General features: G+C 44.4%; 1 protein-coding gene across 1 annotated transcript in view; it reads right to left on the bottom strand.

Moving 5' to 3' along the window:
* Positions 1-17527, bottom strand: part of frem2a (FRAS1 related extracellular matrix 2a) — a 209295-nt gene that overhangs the window by 172128 nt on the left and 19640 nt on the right. The window contains exon 3 of the mRNA XM_036967727.1: positions 6771-6860. Coding sequence (XP_036823622.1) covers positions 6771-6860 — 90 coding nt within the window. The remainder of the gene's footprint in view (positions 1-6770; positions 6861-17527) is intronic.

Raw genomic sequence — 17527 nt, 5'->3', positions numbered from 1 at the left:
AGGAGGAAGAGGAGGAAGAGTACTGGTAAAGGGGGAATAAAGAGGAGGAAGAGTACTGGTAAAGGGGGAATAAAGAGGAGGAAGAGTACTGGTAAAGGGGGAATAAAGAGGAGGAAGAGTACTGGTAAAGGGGGAATAAAGAGGAGGAAGAGTACTGGTAAAGGGGGAATAAAGAGGAGGAAGAGGAGGAAGAGTACTGGTAAAGGGGGAATAAAGAGGAGGAAGAGGAGGAAGAGTACTGGTAAATGGGGAATAAAGAGGAGGAAGAGTACTGGTAAAGGGGGAATAAAGAGGAAGAAGAGGAGGAAGAGTACTGGTAAAGGGGGAATAAAGAGGAGAAAGAGGAGGAAGAGTACTGGTAAATGGGGAATAAAGAGGAGGAAGAGTACTGGTAAAGACAGAATACAGAGAGGAAAGAGGAGGAAGAGTACTGGTAAAGGGGGAATAAAGAGGAGAAATAGGAGGAAGAGTACTAGTAAAGGGGGAATAAAGAGGAGGAAGAGTACTGGTAAAGACAGGTATAGAGGAGGAAGAATGTGGAAAAGGATGAAAGGAAAAGGGTGAATTTGAGCGACATAGAAATTATTTGTGACATGACAGCAGATCTCAGAAATACAATAACACCTTCACCACATGGCCAAAAGTAAATTAGTGGATTCCTCTATTTCAGCCACACCCGTTGCTGACAGGTGCATAAAATCAAGTACACCGCCAGGCAATCTCCATAGACAAACAATGGCACTAGAATGGCCCGCACTGAAGAGCTCAGTGACTTTCAATGTGACAGGGTGTCTCCTTTCCAACAAGTCAGTTTGTCAAATCTCTGCCCTGCTAGAGCTGTCCCGGTCAACTATAAGTGCTGTTATTGTGAAGTGGAAACGTCTCTGGAGTGATGAATCACACTTCAGAATCTGGCAGTCCGATGGACAAATCTGGGTTTGGCGGATGTCAGGAGAACGCTACCTGCCTGAATGCATAGTGACAACTGTGAAGAGGAGGAATATTAGTCTGGAGCTGTTTTTCATGGTTTGGGTTTGGCCCGTTACTTCCAGTGAAGGGAACTCTTATCACTACAGCATACAATGACATTCTAGACGATTCTGTGCTTCCAACTTTGTGGCAACAGTTTGGGGAAGGCCCTTTCCTGTTTCAGCACGACAATGCCCCCATGCACAAAGCGAGGTCCAAACAGAAATGTTTTGTCGAGATCGGTGTAGAAGAACTTGACTGGCCTGCACAGAGCCCTGACCTCAACCCCATTGAACACCATTGCGATGAATTGGAACGCCGACTGCGAGCCAGGCCTAATCACCCAGCATCAGTGCCCGACCTCACTAATACTCTTGTGGCTGAATGGAAGCAAGTCCCTGCAGCAAAGTTCCAACATCTAGTTGAAAGCCTTCCCAGAAGAGTGGAGGCTGTTATAGCAGCAATGTTCCAACATCTAGTTGAAAGTCTTCCCAGAAGAGTAGAGGCTGTTATAGCAGCAGTGTTCCAACATCTAGTTGAAAGTCTTCCCAGAAGAGTGGAGGATGTTATTTATAAAATAAAATAAAATATGTAACTATTATTTAACTAGGCAAGTCAAATAAGAAAAAAATTCTACCTGTTACAGCAGCAAAAGGGGGGACGAACTCCATGTTAATCCCCATGATTTTGGAATGAGATGTTCGACAAGCTGGTGTCCACATACTTTTGGTCACGTCGAGTATCTCTGTAGCAGTTTTACGTTTTCCTTTTGCTTTGCTGACGTGTTGTTGTTTTTGTTGATAATGTTTTAAGGATATTTAAGGTTATGTTCATGCTTAATCTGCACGGTACTCACCAGAGAGATAATTGTCTTCTTCCCTCCTTCTGACACCCAGGTGGCAACACGCATCTCCACATGCCTGGCACACATCTCATCTTGGAACTCGGCCCCACCACCTCAAGCCTCAACAAAACAGAAGCTGCTCTTCCTCCCGGGAAAGGCCTGTCCGCTCCAAGACCTCTGCATCACGGTTGACAACTCCACAGTGTCCCCTTTGCCAGAGTGCAAAGAACATTTGCATGACCCTGGACAACACCCTGTCATTCTCTGCAAACAGCAAAGCAGTGACTCGCTCCTGCAGGGTCATACTCTACAATAGTGTTTCCCAAACTGTGGGGCGAAACTTCCCACTCCTATGGGAGGGCAACGCCCACACAGCCCAGTCAAAACTTCCCACTCCTATGGGAGGGCAACGCCCACACAGCCCAGTCAAAACTTCCCACTCCTATGGGAGGGCAACGCCCACACAGCCCAGTCAAACTTCCCACTCCTATGGGAGGGCAACGCCCACACAGCCCAGTCAAAACTTCCCACTCCTATGGGAGGGCAACGCCCACATAGCCCAGTCAAAACTTCCCACTCCTATGGGAGGGCAACGCCCACACAGCCTAGTCAAAACTTCCCACTCCTATGGGAGGGCAATGCCCACACAACCCAGTCAAAACTTCCCACTCCTATGGGAGGGCAACGCCCACACAGCCCAGTCAAAACTCCCCACTCCTATGGGAGGGCAACGCCCACACAGCCCAGTCAAACTTCCCACTCCTATGGGAAGGCAACGCCCACACAGCCCAGTCAAACTCCCCACACCTATGGGAGGGCAACGCCCACACAGCCCAGTCAAAACTCCCCACTCCTATGGGAGGGCAACGCCCACACAGCCCAGTCAAACTTCCCACTCCTATGGGAGGGCAACGCCCACACAGCCCAGTCAAAACTACTCTCTGTCCCGGCACCCCAATGGTGGAACGAGCTTCCCCTTTATGTCAGGACAGCTACGATATTGAGGGGAAATGTTCTTGCAACGATTGTGATATGTTGTGATATGTCTCACCTAGCTATCTTAAAGATAAATGCACAAATGTAAATCGCTCTGGATAAGAGCATCTGATAAAATGTAAAAGGTTAAGAGGAGAAGGAGAGAGCGAAGGTGAGAGAGGGGAGACACAGGGAGAGGGGGGAGAGGGGAGAGGGAGAAAGAGAGAGAGAGGGAGGGAGGGAGGGAGGGAGGGAGGGAGGGAGGGAGGGAGGGAGGGAGGGAGGGAGGGAGGGAGGGAGGGAGGGAGGGATGGAGGGAGGGAGGGAGGGAGGGGAGACACAGAGAGAGGAAGGGAGGGGAGACACATGGAGAGGGGAGAGGGAGGGATGGAGCGAGTGAGTGAGGGAGGGAGGGAGGGAGGGAGGGAGGGAGGGAGGGAGGGAAGAGATGGATGAGGATAAATATGGAGAGATAACGCGAAAAGGAGAGAGATGGAAAATGTAGTGACAACGGATTACTGTCATCAGCCAGGGACGTGTGTGTGCGTGTGTGTGTGTGTGTGTGTGTGTGTGTGTGTGTTGCCACTCTTAGGTAAACCAATATGGGCAGGTTAGCTAACAGAGAGAGGTCAGGGGTTGAGACAAACTGAAGGGTAACCATAGCAACAGCATGTTTATGCATAAGAGTAGTTGTGAAGTACTGCCAGGAACACAGCCAGTAATGAACCTGAGAGACACACACACACACACACACACACACACATAGAGGTGTGCAGCTACTAAGTATACATCTAAACTTAAGTAAAGTTTGAATCCTCTAAAAATATATCCTTTCATCCTTTTCTCACTGATCAAACACAAATAGATATTTGAACGCAAAACGTTCAATAGCATTTACACATAGTAAAATATTAAAAACTAGACAATTCACAGACTCTAAAGATACTCTTCCCAGAGGAGGACCATAGCGGACCTGTTCAGATACAACAGACGAGACAGGACCACAACAGACCTGTTAAATACAACAGACGAGACAGGACCACAACAGACCTGTTAAATACAACAGACGAGACAGGACCACAACAGACCTGTTAAATACAACAGACGAGACAGGACCACAACAGACCTGTTAAATACAACTAGCTAATCAGGCAGGCAGCTAGCTAGCTAATCAGGCAGACAGCTAGCTAGCTAATCAGGCAGACAGCTAGCTGGCTAACCAAGCAGACAGCTAGCTAGCTAACCAAGCAGACAGCTAGCTAGCTAACAGGCAGACAGCTAGCTAGCTAATCAGGCAGACAGCTAGCTGGCTAACCAAGCAGACAGCTAGCTGGCTAACCAAGCAGACAGCTAGCTAGCTAACCAGGCAGACAGCTAGCTAGCTAACCAGGCAGACGGCTAGCTGACTAAGCAGACAGAGAGCTAGCTAGCTAACCAGGCAGACAGCTAGCTGACTAAGCAGACAGAGAGCTAGCTGGCTATTTTTTGCTGCAGTTAGGTAGCCTAACTTGCTGATAATTGACAAGTCACAAAGTTTAGGCCTGTTTCTGGTGCATGTCTTTCATGATACTCATTTGCTACAACAAGTTCATCAGGTCATTGTAAAAAAGCACCGTGTGGAAATAGTCCCAACCATCTTTTTGATCTGAATACCCCGTCTTTAGTTAGCTTCTATAACCGGCTAGTTGTCTGTCTGCTGTTGTATCTGAACCAGGCTTAATTAACAGACAAGGAACAAGACTTGGAGACAGAACACAAATCACTATTAGAAATCTGTATTAGATGTTATATAATCACAGAGGCATGAAAGTAAAACAATCGTTACAAATCAGGATTGGCATGAGACAGTGTGTGTGTGTGTGTGTGTGTGTGTGTGTGTGTGTGTGTGTGTGTGTGTGTGTGTGTGTGTGTGTGGTAACGTAATATAATCCTTTACATGGCGACTCCCGTTACTTCCGAGGGCTCTTTGTACCAAAGCAATGTCACCCTCTCTGTTCAGACACCCTCTAATCAGGGACCCCTACACACACACACACACACACACACACACACACACACACACACACACACACACACACACACACACACACACACACACACACACACACACACACACACACACACACACACACACAAACACACAAACACACACACACACACACAGAGAAGGGTGGTTGAGTGTTAAGATTAAAAGGAGGCTTTTTAAATGGGCATTTTTAAGCTAACCCTAGATAAAGCAGCGGTATGCCATTTGTATGTAAGGTGGTGGCTGGGGGTTTTAATGGGGTAGTGGAGTTGTCTGGGGGTGGCTGGAGGTTTTAATGTGGTAGTGGAAGGGGTAGTGGAGTTGTGTGGGAGTGGCTGGGGGTTTTAATGGGGTAGTGGAGTTGTGTGGGGGTGGCTGGGGGTTTTAATGGGGTAGTGGAGTTGTATGGGGGTGGCTGGGGGTTTTAATGGGGTAGTAGAAGGGGTATTGGAGTTGTGTGGGAGTGGCTGGGGGTTTTAATGGGGTAGTAGAAGGGGTATTGGAGTTGTGTGGGAGTGGCTGGGGGTTTTAATGGGGTAGTGGAGTTGTATGGGGGTGGCTGGGGGTTTTAATGGGGTAGTGGAAGGGGTATTGGAGTTGTGTGGGAGTGGCTGGGGGTTTTAATGGGGTAGTGGAGTTGTCTGGGGGTGGCTGGAGGTTTTAATGTGGTAGTGGAAGGGGTAGTGGAGTTGTGTGGGAGTGGCTGGGGGTTTTAATGGGGTAGTGGAGTTGTGTGGGGGTGGCTGGGGGTTTTAATGGGGTAGTGGAAGGGGTAGTGGAGTTGTATGGGGGTGGCTGGGGGTTTTAATGGGGTAGTGGAGTTGTGTGGGGGTGGCTGGGGGTTTTAATGGGGTAGTAGAAGGGGTATTGGAGTTGTATGGGGGTGGCTGGGGGTTTTAATGGGGTAGTAGAAGGGGTATTGGAGTTATATGGGGGTGGCTGGGTGTTTTAATGGGGTAGTAGAGTTGTGTGGGGGTGGCTGGGGGTTTTAATGGGGTAGTAGATTTGAATGGGGGTGGCTGGGGGTTTTAATGGGGTAGTGGAAGGGGTAGTGGAGTTGTATGGGGGTGGCTGGGTGTTTTAATGGGGTAGTAGATTTGTTTGGGGTTGACTGGGGGTTTTAATGGGGTAGTAGAGTTGTTTGGGGGTGGCTGGGTCTTCCCCACTAAGACAGCCCTGTAAAAATGTGTCTGTCCCCAATCTTCCCCTGTAACACAGCCCTATAATATGTCATGTCAGTAATTACTTGTCTGTTGCTTGGGGCACTGCCCCACTTTTACAACCCTGAGCTATCATTATTAATCGCCCCTGACGATGCACACAAACACGCGCACAAGTGTACACACACACACACACACACACACACACACACACACACACAGAGCCCCTCTGGTTAGCCATAGGCTCTCATTATCAGCCGCTTTGACTGACTGGTCAGAGGACTTCAATATCAACCACTGCTTTGTGACAACCCTTTAGCCCCGAGGATAGCTCAGTTATGTGTGTGTGTGTGTGTGTGTGTGTGTGTGTGTGTGTGTGTGTGTGTCGCTAATACATAGCGGGGATGTGACAATTGGACCATTTTTCTTAATGATTAAACTGCCATTTTGTATCGGTTTTCCCGTATAATTCCACGTGAATTCACAATGCAGACAGTACAGTACATGTCTGCATGTCTTAGAGTCTCATGGGTTCCTCTACAGTCTACAGTGATTAGTCTTTTTTTTCCTCGTTGCTGTTTCAATATTACCTCCAGCTATTCACATGACGTCCTTTATCTGCAATCAATCATAACAACATCTCTAATTCCATGACAACAAACTGGTAACTATGCAGGAGACAAACAACAAGAAGTGCAGCATTTAATATTTCGCTGAAAAATATGCAGTACTGAGTAGACTGCATAGCGTGTGTGTGTGTGTGTGTGTGTGTGTGTCAACAGGGTGACAGTCTTACCGTTGTCTTCAACAGAGAAGAGGAAGAGGTCTGTGGTTGCGCTCTCTTCATTTCTTAACACATAGCAGATCTTTAGGTCATCAATGTCAGCTGCAAAGAGAGGAGGAGGAGGAAGAGAAAGAGGAGGAGGAGGAGGAGGAAGAGGAGAAGGAAGAGGAAGAGGAGGAAGAGGAAGAGGAGGAGGAAGAGGAAGAGGAGGAAGAGGAGGAGAAGGAGAAGGAAGAGGAGAAGGAGGAGGAAGAGGAGGAAGAGGAAGAGGAGGAGGAAGAGGAAGACGAGGAAGTGAAGGAGGAGGAGGAGAAGGAAGAGGAGAAGGAGGAGGAAGGGGAGGAAGAGGAGGAGGAAGAGGAGGAAGAGGTGGAGAAGGAGGAGGAGGAGAAGGAAGAGGAGAAGTAGGAGGGGGAGAGAAAAAGGAGGAGGAAGATGAGGGGGAGGAAGAGGAAGAAGAAGAGAAGGAGCGGGAGGATGAGGAGAAGGAGGAAGATGAGGAAGAAGAGAAATAGCGGGAGGAGGAAAAGGAGGAGGAAGATGAGGAGGAATAGGAGGGGGAAGAGGAGGATGAGGGGGAAGAAGATGAAGAACAAGAGGAGGGGGAAGAGGAGGAGGAAGAGGGTAGGAGGACATGTTAACTGACAATCTGTTTTCTGAACAGAAAATAAACCTCTAGCATACTAGCGATCTTAATAATGCTCCTCATATGTCATGGATATTTTTTTACAAAGGCTATTTTATCAAACAGAAAGATGTCTTTCGGGTTTCTGTATTTATATGGGTATGTACAGTATGTGTATACTTGGTGTGTACTCCTGTAGATCCTTGAACATGTATGTCAGTCTTCAGAAAATGTCCACCGTCACCCCTTCCTTCAACCTTTAGAAAATGTCCACTTTCACCGCCAAGAACAGTGTTTACATATATATTTTTTTTAAACTGCTTCATAAGGACGAGAGAAACATATGGCGGAGGCGTCATTAATAGCCCACGCTACTCGTCATAGGGGCGATGCGGTTTCAATAAATATACATTCCCATAACAACTGAAAAGAAGTCTCAAATAGCCGCTTGTCCCTTTTAATAGCCGGGAATCATTACAGCAAATTAAATGCCCTTTTTTCAAACACACGTCCAATCTAAATAAATGGTTTATTTACATGTTTTATTTACTCTGTCATCGTTGCTAACCAAAAAGTTAAACACGACATGAATGCTACCGGTACTGGCTCTCCAGGAGGAGGAGGAGGAGGAGAAGGAGGAGGAGGGGGAGGAAGAGGAGGAAGAGGAGAAAGTACTGCTCTCCACGGTGCTGAAGCGTGAAATTGGGGGTGTATCAAATCAAATCAAATTGTATTTGTCACATGTGCCGAATATGTAGTAGACCGAATAAAACCTTACAGTGAAATGTTTATTTTAACAAACCCTTAACCGACAATGCACTTTTAAGAAAAATATCTTAAAAATAGATAAGTAAAAAAAAATAAAAAAATAATGCGAGTAACAACTAATTAAAGAGCAGCAGTAAAATAACAATAGCGAGGCTATATGATAGATGTATGATAGGCTGCCTAATCTTTGCAAGTCTGATCTGTGATGTTTTTGTTATTGGAATACTTATTCTGGTCATACTGAGGTCAGTGAGGTAGTCTTTTCAACAAAACTTTTGTGAGCAAAAGCCGTTTGCAAATAAGGAAAAGACACCTGGCTGAAAATAGAAGCCTGTCTCTAATACGAACCAGTTGTCTTAAGGGATTGAAGGAGATAAAGGCCTGGGCTATTAATTTACATTTTACAGTAATTTACAATGCATTGGTTGGTTACTTTCTTATTAATGCATTTTGAAGAGTATCCTACCTGGTTCTTCTGTTTTCCTGTTCTCCTATGGTTTACTATTTAGCATATTTACAGTGCATTCGGAAAGTATTCTGACCACTTGACGTTTTTCACACGTTGTTACGTTACAGCCTTATTCTAAAATGAATGACATTTATTCCTCATCAATCTACACACAATACCCCATAATGACATCACAATACCCCATAATGACATCACAATACCCCATAATGACATCACAATACCCCATAATCACAAAGCAAAAAAAACATTATTAATATTTATTGTTGCAAATGTAATTAAAAAAATACAAAACTGAAATATCTCATTTACATAAGTATTCAGACCCTTTCCTATGAGACTTGAAATTGAGCTCAGGTGCATCCTGTTTCCATTGATCATCCTTGAGATGTTTCTACAACTTCTACAGTACACACTGTGGACACAGACAGCTTGAGATTTGAGGAAAGTAAAATTATTCATAACTAATTCCATTGTTACTGACTTTTATTACAAAGTTAAAAACGATGAGTCAGTTTAAACAACAGTGAAATGCAAAGAGCTGTCAAATCAGAACTTGATGACTTTGAGAAAAACTTTCATGTAAGACTTCACACTGGTTACCAAAATATCCTCAAACGCTGTTTGAAGTGAATAAGCATTAAAGGACTATTACACCACTTTTTTAAAACCTTATACTCTTTATCTCTAGCACCAAACCAGTGAAAGAAGTGCATTGGTCTGTGGATAAAAATACATGTTTTTTTGTAAAAAATAAAAAAGGAGCTACTGTTTGAACCATAGTGTGTGGAAGCTAAATTAACACAATGTACAATAATAATGCCCTGCCTAGCATTTTTATACACGACCCTAAGTATGATGGGATGTTAAAGTCACATTTAACTCAGGAACCACACCTTTATGTGAAAGCGTCTGCTTTCAATATACTTTGTATCCCTCATTTACCAGAAGTGTTTCCTTTATTTTGGCAGTTACATGTATATACACTATATACACTGAGTGTACAAAACATTAAGAACACCTGTTCTTTCCATGACATAGACTGTTAAGGTCAATCCAGGTGAACGCTATGATCCATTCACTTGTTGAATCCACTTAAAATCGGTGTACAGGAAGGGGAGGAGACAGGTTTAATAAAGATATTTAATCCTTGAGACAATTGAGACATGGCTTTTGTATATGTGCCATTCAGAGGGTGAATGGGCAAGACAAAATGTTTAAGTGCCTTTGAGCAGGGTAGGGTAGTAGGTGCCATGTACACCGGTTTGTGTCAAGAACTGCAACGCTGCTGGGTTTTTTCCACACTCAACAGTTTCCGGTGTGTATCAAGAATGGTCCACCACTCAAAGGACATCCAGCCAACTTGACACAACTGTGGGAAGCATTGGAGTCAATAAGCATACCTGTGAAATGCTTTCGAAACCTTGCAGGATCCATGCCCCGACAACTTGAGTCTGATTCGACGATGCAACCCAATATTAGGAAAAGGTTCCTAATGTTTTGTGCACTTAGTGTATATCGCATCGTGTTTGAAAATCACTTTTGATGATGTCAGCGTGTGGAAGTGTTTAACTTTTTTTTCTTCCCAATACAACATAGAAATGTACCGTTTTCTCACTGGTGCTGGAGATAATGATGCAGTTGAAAAGTGGTGGAATTATCCTTTAAGACTGGCTCACCCACTGATTATCTCTCTGTCTCGCTCTCTCTCTGTTTTGTTTTCTCTCTCTATCTTCCTCTCCCTCGTTCTCTCTATCTATCTGTCATATCATTGTTTAAAGACGGAAGCTGTCCCACCCTGCCTCTCTCTCCCACTGGTTCTCTCTCTCTCTCTCTCTCTCTCCCTCTCTCTCTCTCTCTCTCTCTGCTTCTCTCTCCCACTGGTTCTCTCTCTCTCTCTAACTCTCTCTGCCTCTCTCTCCCACTGGTTCTCTCTAACTCTCTCTGCCTCTCTCTCCCACTGGTTTACTCCCCCTCTCTCTCTCCCCCTCTCTCTCTCCCACTCTCTCTCTGCCATATCATTGTTAAAAGACGGAAGGTGTCCCACTTTGCAAACGTATCAATCAGCTCTGCTGTAACAGCAGCACTCTGCCTCTTGTATCGTGTGTGTATGTGTGTGTACGCGTGCGTGCGTGTGTGTGTGTGTGCGTGCGTGCGTGTGTGTGCGCATGCGTGTGTGTGTGTGTGCGCGTGTGTGTGCATGTGTGCGTGTGTGTGTGTGTATGTGTGTGTGTATATGTGTGTGTGTGTGTGTGTGTGTGTGTGTGTGTGCGTGTATTTCTCGCTCTCGTATCACGCTGAGTTGCTGTTTCCATTTCTTATCACCCCTCCAGCGTGGGTTTATCAACTCTGAGGGACAGTATTCCGGAGACAGAATAATTAAGCCTACTTCTGGGTTCAATAGAGAATATACACTGAAAGTCTATTTTTATACAGAAATATAGACTTAAAGACATGCTCCGGAACTTTGGTTCATACGGTACATGCATAATCTATGAGCAGAATAACAATTTAACTTCACCTAGCAACGAAATAAATCCCTAAGCAACTTTTCTCTGGAAGATGTTTGACGCCATTTTCGATACATTTTTTTTAACACGTGGGCCAGCCCCCTAGCAATTTGAGTTCCAGCCAATGAGCTTCAGCCCCTTCCCATTTGAGTGCACACACAGCAGAGAGAGTATTCCTCTGCACCTGCTTTAACATCTGAAAACTTGTGAGACAAATAAACTTTGATTTGAGAGTGAGCAATGATGTGCTGCACATATCTGCACAGATATGATGTAGTACGCAATTTTCTGGGACCAGTTTTGGCTCTTGAAAAAAAATTGTATGGACAATCTCTTTAATCTGTCTGGGAAACCTGGCATGAAGATTCCAGGACCCAGATTACATAAACAATTTATTTTTAACCTAAATAAAATGGTAAACTAAAAATGTTCAACAAGAATCCACTGAAAGTAAATTTTTGAATTAGACTTAATCTGCTAGTAGGAAACCAGCCCTTGAAAGTTAAAGTACTGCATTGACTCCACCAGAAAGAAACAGCACACATAAAATAAATACTATAGTATTCACTGTAGTGATTTTGTGGTCTAAAGTCAGGAAAAAACACTACAGTGAAAACTGTAGTATTTACTGTAGTATTTACTGTAGTACTTACAGTTAACTATAGAATACATATTGTAGTTAAATAACTGTTGTATACAGTGTCTTCGGAAAGTATTCAGAGCTCTTGACTTTTTCCACATTTTGTTACGTTACAACCTTATTCTTAAATTGATCAAATAAAAACATTTTCTGAGCAATCTACACACAACACCCCATAATGACTAAGCGAAAACATGTTTTTTTAGAAATGTTTGCATCATTTAAAATGTGTGAAATAATTAATTAAATGATAAAAACAGAAATTTAAAAATAATTACAAAATAAACATAAATACCTTATTTACATAAGTATTCAGAGCCTTTGCTATTAGACTTGAAATTGAGCTCAGGTGCATCCTGTTTCCAATGATCATCCTTGAGATGTTTCTACAACTTGTACAGTACACACTGTAGACACAGACAGCTTGAGTTTTGAGGAAAGTAAAATTATTCATTTACTAATTCTATTGTTACTGACTTTTATTACAAAGAAAAACGATGAGTCAGTTTTAACAACAGTGAAATGCAAAGAGCTGTCAAATCAGAACTTGATGATTTTGAGAAAAACTTTCATGTAAGACTTCACACTGGTTACCAAAATATCCTCAAATGCTGTTTGAAGCGAATAATTAATTATAAACAGAAAGGTAAAAATAACTTAAAAATAAACTGAAATACTTTATTTACATAAGTATTCAGACCCTTTGCTATGAGACTCTAAATTGAGCTCAGGTGCACCCTGTTTCCATTGATTATCCTTGAGATGTTTCTACAACTTGATTGGAGTCCACCTTATAGTAAATTAAATTAATTGGACATTATTTGGAAAGGCACACACCTGTCTATATAAGGTCCCACAGTTGACAGTGCATGTCAGAGCAAAAAACCAAGCCATGAGGTTGAAGGAATTGACTGTAGAGCTCCGAGACAGGATTGTGTCGAGGCACAGATCTGGGGAAGGGTACCAAAAATGTCTGCAGCATTGAAGATCCCCAAGAACACAGTGGCCTCCATCATTCTTAAATATAGGAAGTTTGGAACAACCAAGACTTTTCCTAGAGCTGGCCGCCCAGCAAAACTAAGCAATCGGGGGAGAAGTGCCTTGGTCAGAGAGGTCATCAAGAATCCAATGGTCACTGATAGAGCTCCAGAGTTCCTCTGTGGAGATGGGAGAACCATCCAAAAAGGACAACGATCTCTGCAGCACTCCACCAATCAGGCCTTTACAGTAGGGTGGCCAGACGGAAGCCACTCCTCAGTAAAAGGCACTGGGAGACTAGTCAGGATTGAGGGAAAGAGGACCGGAGCAAAGTACAGAGAGATCCATGATGAAAACCTGCTCCAGAGCACTGGAAGACGAAGATTCACCTTCCAACAAGACAACGACCCTAAGCACACAGCCAAGACAATGCAGGAGTGGCTCTGAATGTTCTTGAGTGGCCCAGCTTAGAGCAACACAACCCATCCAACCTGACAGAGCTTGAGAGAATCAGCAGAGAAGAATGGGAGAAACTCCCCAAATACAGGTATGCCAAGCTTGTAGAGTGATACCCAAGAAGACTTGCGGCTGTAATCACTGCCAAAGGTGCTTCAACAAAGTACTGATTAAAGGGTCTGAATACTTATGTAAATATATATTTTTTGTATAAATAGGCAAACATTTCGAAAACCTGTTTTTGCTTTGTCATTATGGATATTATGTGTTGACTGATGATAAAAAAAACAATTGAATACATTTTTAGAATAAGGCTGTACCATAATAAAATGTGGAAAAAGTCAAGGCGTCTGAATACTTTCCGAAGGCACTGTGTATTACGGAACGAAAATATAAGCGTTACATGCAACAACTTCAAAGATTTTACTGAGCTACAGTCAATTAAAATACATTAATTAGGCCCTAATCTATGGATTGTTCATGATTGTGCAGGGGTGCAGCCATGGATGGGCCTGGGAGGGCTAAGGCCTACATACTTGGCAGCCAAAAAGAAAAAACAAAAAAAATGAAGGGCTTAATTTGTTACGCCTGCTCCAGCATCCGAGGGTGTCATTACTCACACCTGTCACCGTCATTACTAACACCTGTCACCGTCATTACTCACACCTGTCACCGTCATTACTCACACCTGTCACCGTCATTACTCACACCTGTCACCGTCATTACTCACACCTGTCACCGTCATTACTCACACCTGTCACCGTCATTACTCACACCTGTCACCGTCATTACTCACACCTGTCACCATCATTACTCACACCTGTCACCGTCATTACTCACACCTGTCACCATCATTACTCACACCTGTCACCGTCATTACTCACACCTGTCACCGTCATTACTCACACCTGTCACCGTCATTACTCACACCTGTCACCATCATTACTCACACCTGTCACCATCATTACTCACACATGTCACCATCATTACTCACACCTGTCACCGTCATTACTCACACATGTCACCATCATTACTCACACCTGTCACCATCATTACTCACACCTGTCACCATCATTACTCACACCTGTCACCGTCATTACTCACACCTGTTACCATCATTACTCACACCTGTTACCACCTGTTACCATCATTACCCACACCTGTCACCATCATTACTCACACCTGTCACCATCATTACTCACACCTGTCACCATCATTACTCACACCTGTTACCACCTGTTACCATCATTACCCACACCTGTCACCATCATTACTCACACCTGTCACCATCATTACTCACACCTGTCACCATCATTACTCACACCTGTCACCGTCATTACTCACACCTGTCACCATCATTACTGACACCTGTCACCGTCATTACTCACACCTGTCACCATCATTACTCACACCTGTCAACATCATTACTCACACCTGTCAACATCATTACTCACACCTGTCACCATCATTACTCACACCTGTCAACATCATTACGCGCATCAGCGCTCGTTGGACTCACCTAGACTCCTTCACTTTGTTGATTGCCCCTCTATATCTGTCCGTTCCTCAGTTGGTTGCCTATGTGCTTCTACACCTGCATTGCTTGCTGTTTGGGGTTTTAGGCTGGGTTTCTGTACAGCACTTTGAGATATCAGCTGATGTACGAAGGACTATATAAATAAATTTGATTTTGATTTTGATTTGATTTTATTTTATTTATGTCAGCATTATTATCGTAATGTCGTTTTGTTCCCCCGTCCAGACGCTGTTCTTGTTTTGTTATATGTCCATTGTTTCATTAATTGTTCACTCCCTGTACTTGCTTCTTGTCTCCAGCGTCGGTCCTTACAAAATGCTGACACCACTATTTGAAGCATCAGGGAGTTCATGATTTTTGTGTTTTGGTGGTGACGTCGGGTCAGGGTGCCTCCACCGATGGAACCAGGGGTGCCTCAGCTGGCTCGTTGGGCTTCCACGACTTAGCTGGCTCGTTGGGCTTCCACGACATAGCTGGCTCGTTGGGCTTCCACGACTTAGCTGGCTCGTTGGGCTTCCACGACTTAGCTGGCTCGTTGGGCTTCCACGACTTAGCTGGCCCGTTGGGCTTCCACACCTCAGCTGGCTCGTTGGGCTTCCACGACTCAGCTGGCTCGTTGGGCTTCCACGACTCAGCTGGCTCGCTGGGCTTCCACGACTCAGCTGGCTCGTTGGGCTTCCACGACTTAGCTGGCTCGAGAGGTTTCCTTGCCTCAGCCGGCTTGTCAGGCTCCCACACCTCAACCCGCATGTCAGACTCCCACAGCTCAGCGGGATCGTCAAGCTTTCACGCCTCACCCGGATCGTCAGGCTCCCACGCCTCAGCCGGCTCGTCGGGCTTCTATGCCTCGGCCGGCTTGTCCAGCGCCCATGCCTTGGCCACCCCGTCAGGCTTGGGACGCCGGGGGGGGGGGACGACTGCTCCCGCTTCACGTCTCTGGCACTCGAGGGTGCCAGGCTGCCCGTCGTTATGCACACTGTCACCATCATTATGCACACTGTCACCATCATTATGCACACTGTCACCATCATTATACACACTGTCACCATCATTATGCACACTGTCACCATCAATATGCACACTGTCACCATCAATATGCACACTGTCACCATCATTATGCACACTGTCACCATCATTATGCACACTGTCACCATCATTATGCACACTGTCACCATCATTACCCACATCAGCGCTCATTGGACTCACCTGGACTCCTTCACTTTGTTAATCGACCCTCTATATCTGTCGGTTTCTCAGTTGGTCCCCTGTCCAGACGATGTTCTTGTTTTGTTATACTGTATGTCCATTGTTTCATTAATTCCTCTCTGGGATAAGTTGGACGCTTGCGTCCCACCTGGCCAATAGCCAGTGAAAATGCAGAGCGCCAAATTCAAATAAAATACTAGAAAATCAAACTTTCATTAAATCACACATGCAAGATACCAAATTAAAGCTACACTCGTTGTGAATCCAGCCAACATGTCATATTTCAAAAAGGCTTTTCGGCGAAAGCATAAGATGCTATTATCTGATGATAGCACAACAGTAAACAATGAGAGAGTAGCATATTTAAACTCTGCAGGCGCGACACAAAACGCAGAAATAAAAATATAATTCATGCCTTACCTTTGACGAGCTTCTTTTGTTGGCACTCCAATATGTCCCATAAACATCACAAATGGTCCTTTTGTTTGATTAATTCCGTCGATATATATCCAAAATGTCCATTTATTTGGTGCGTTTGATCCAGAAAAACACTGGTTCCAACTTGACCAACGTCATGACAAAATACAGTGCCTTGCGAAAGTATTCGGCCCCCTTGAACTTTGCGACCGTTTGCAACATTTCAGGCTTCAAACATAAAGATATAAAACTGTATTTTTTTGTGAAGAATTAACAACAAGTGGGACACAATCATGAAGTGGAACGACATTTATTGGATATTTAAAACTTTTTTAACAAATCAAAAACTGAAAGATTGGGCGTGCAAAATTATTCAGCCCACTTAAGTTAATACTTTGTAGCGCCACCTTTTGCTGCGATTACAGCTGTAAGTCGCTTGGGGTATGTCTCTATCAGTTTTGCACATCGAGAGACTGACATTTTTTCCCATTCCTCCTTGCAAAACAGCTCGAGCTCAGTGAGGTTGGATGGAGAGCATTTGTGAACAGCAGTTTTCAGTTCTTTCCACAGATTCTCGATTGGATTCAGGTCTGGACTTTGACTTGGCCATTCTAACACCTGGATATGTTTATTTTTGAACCATTCCATTGTAGATTTTGCTTTATGTTTTGGATCATTGTCTTGTTGGAAGACAAATCTCCGTCCCAGTCTCAGGTCTTTTGCAGACTCCATCAGGTTTTCTTCCAGAATGGTCCTGTATTTGGCTCCATCCATCTTCCCATCAATTTTAACCATCTTCCCTGTCCCTGCTGAAGAAAAGCAGGCCCAAACCATGATGCTGCCACCACCATGTTTGACAGTGGGGATGGTGTGTTCAGCTGTGTTGCTTTTACGCCAAACATAACGTTTTGCATTGTTGCCAAAAAGTTCAATTTTGGTTTCATCTGACCAGAGCACCTTCTTCCACATGTTTGGTGTGTCTCCCAGGTGGCTTGTGGCAAACTTTAAACAACACTTTTTATGGATATCTTTAAGAAATGGCTTTCTTCTTGCCGCTCTTCTATAAAGGCCAGATTTGTGCAATATACGACTGATTGTTGTCCTATGGACAGAGTCTCCCACCTCAGCTGTAGATCTCTGCAGTTCATCCAGAGTGATCATGGGCC

This window comes from Oncorhynchus mykiss, chromosome Y, assembly GCF_013265735.2.
Source record: "Oncorhynchus mykiss isolate Arlee chromosome Y, USDA_OmykA_1.1, whole genome shotgun sequence".
Lineage (NCBI taxonomy): Eukaryota > Metazoa > Chordata > Actinopteri > Salmoniformes > Salmonidae > Oncorhynchus > Oncorhynchus mykiss.
Note: the sequence above shows the minus strand (reverse complement) of the source record. Positions and strands in the feature narration are given on the sequence as shown.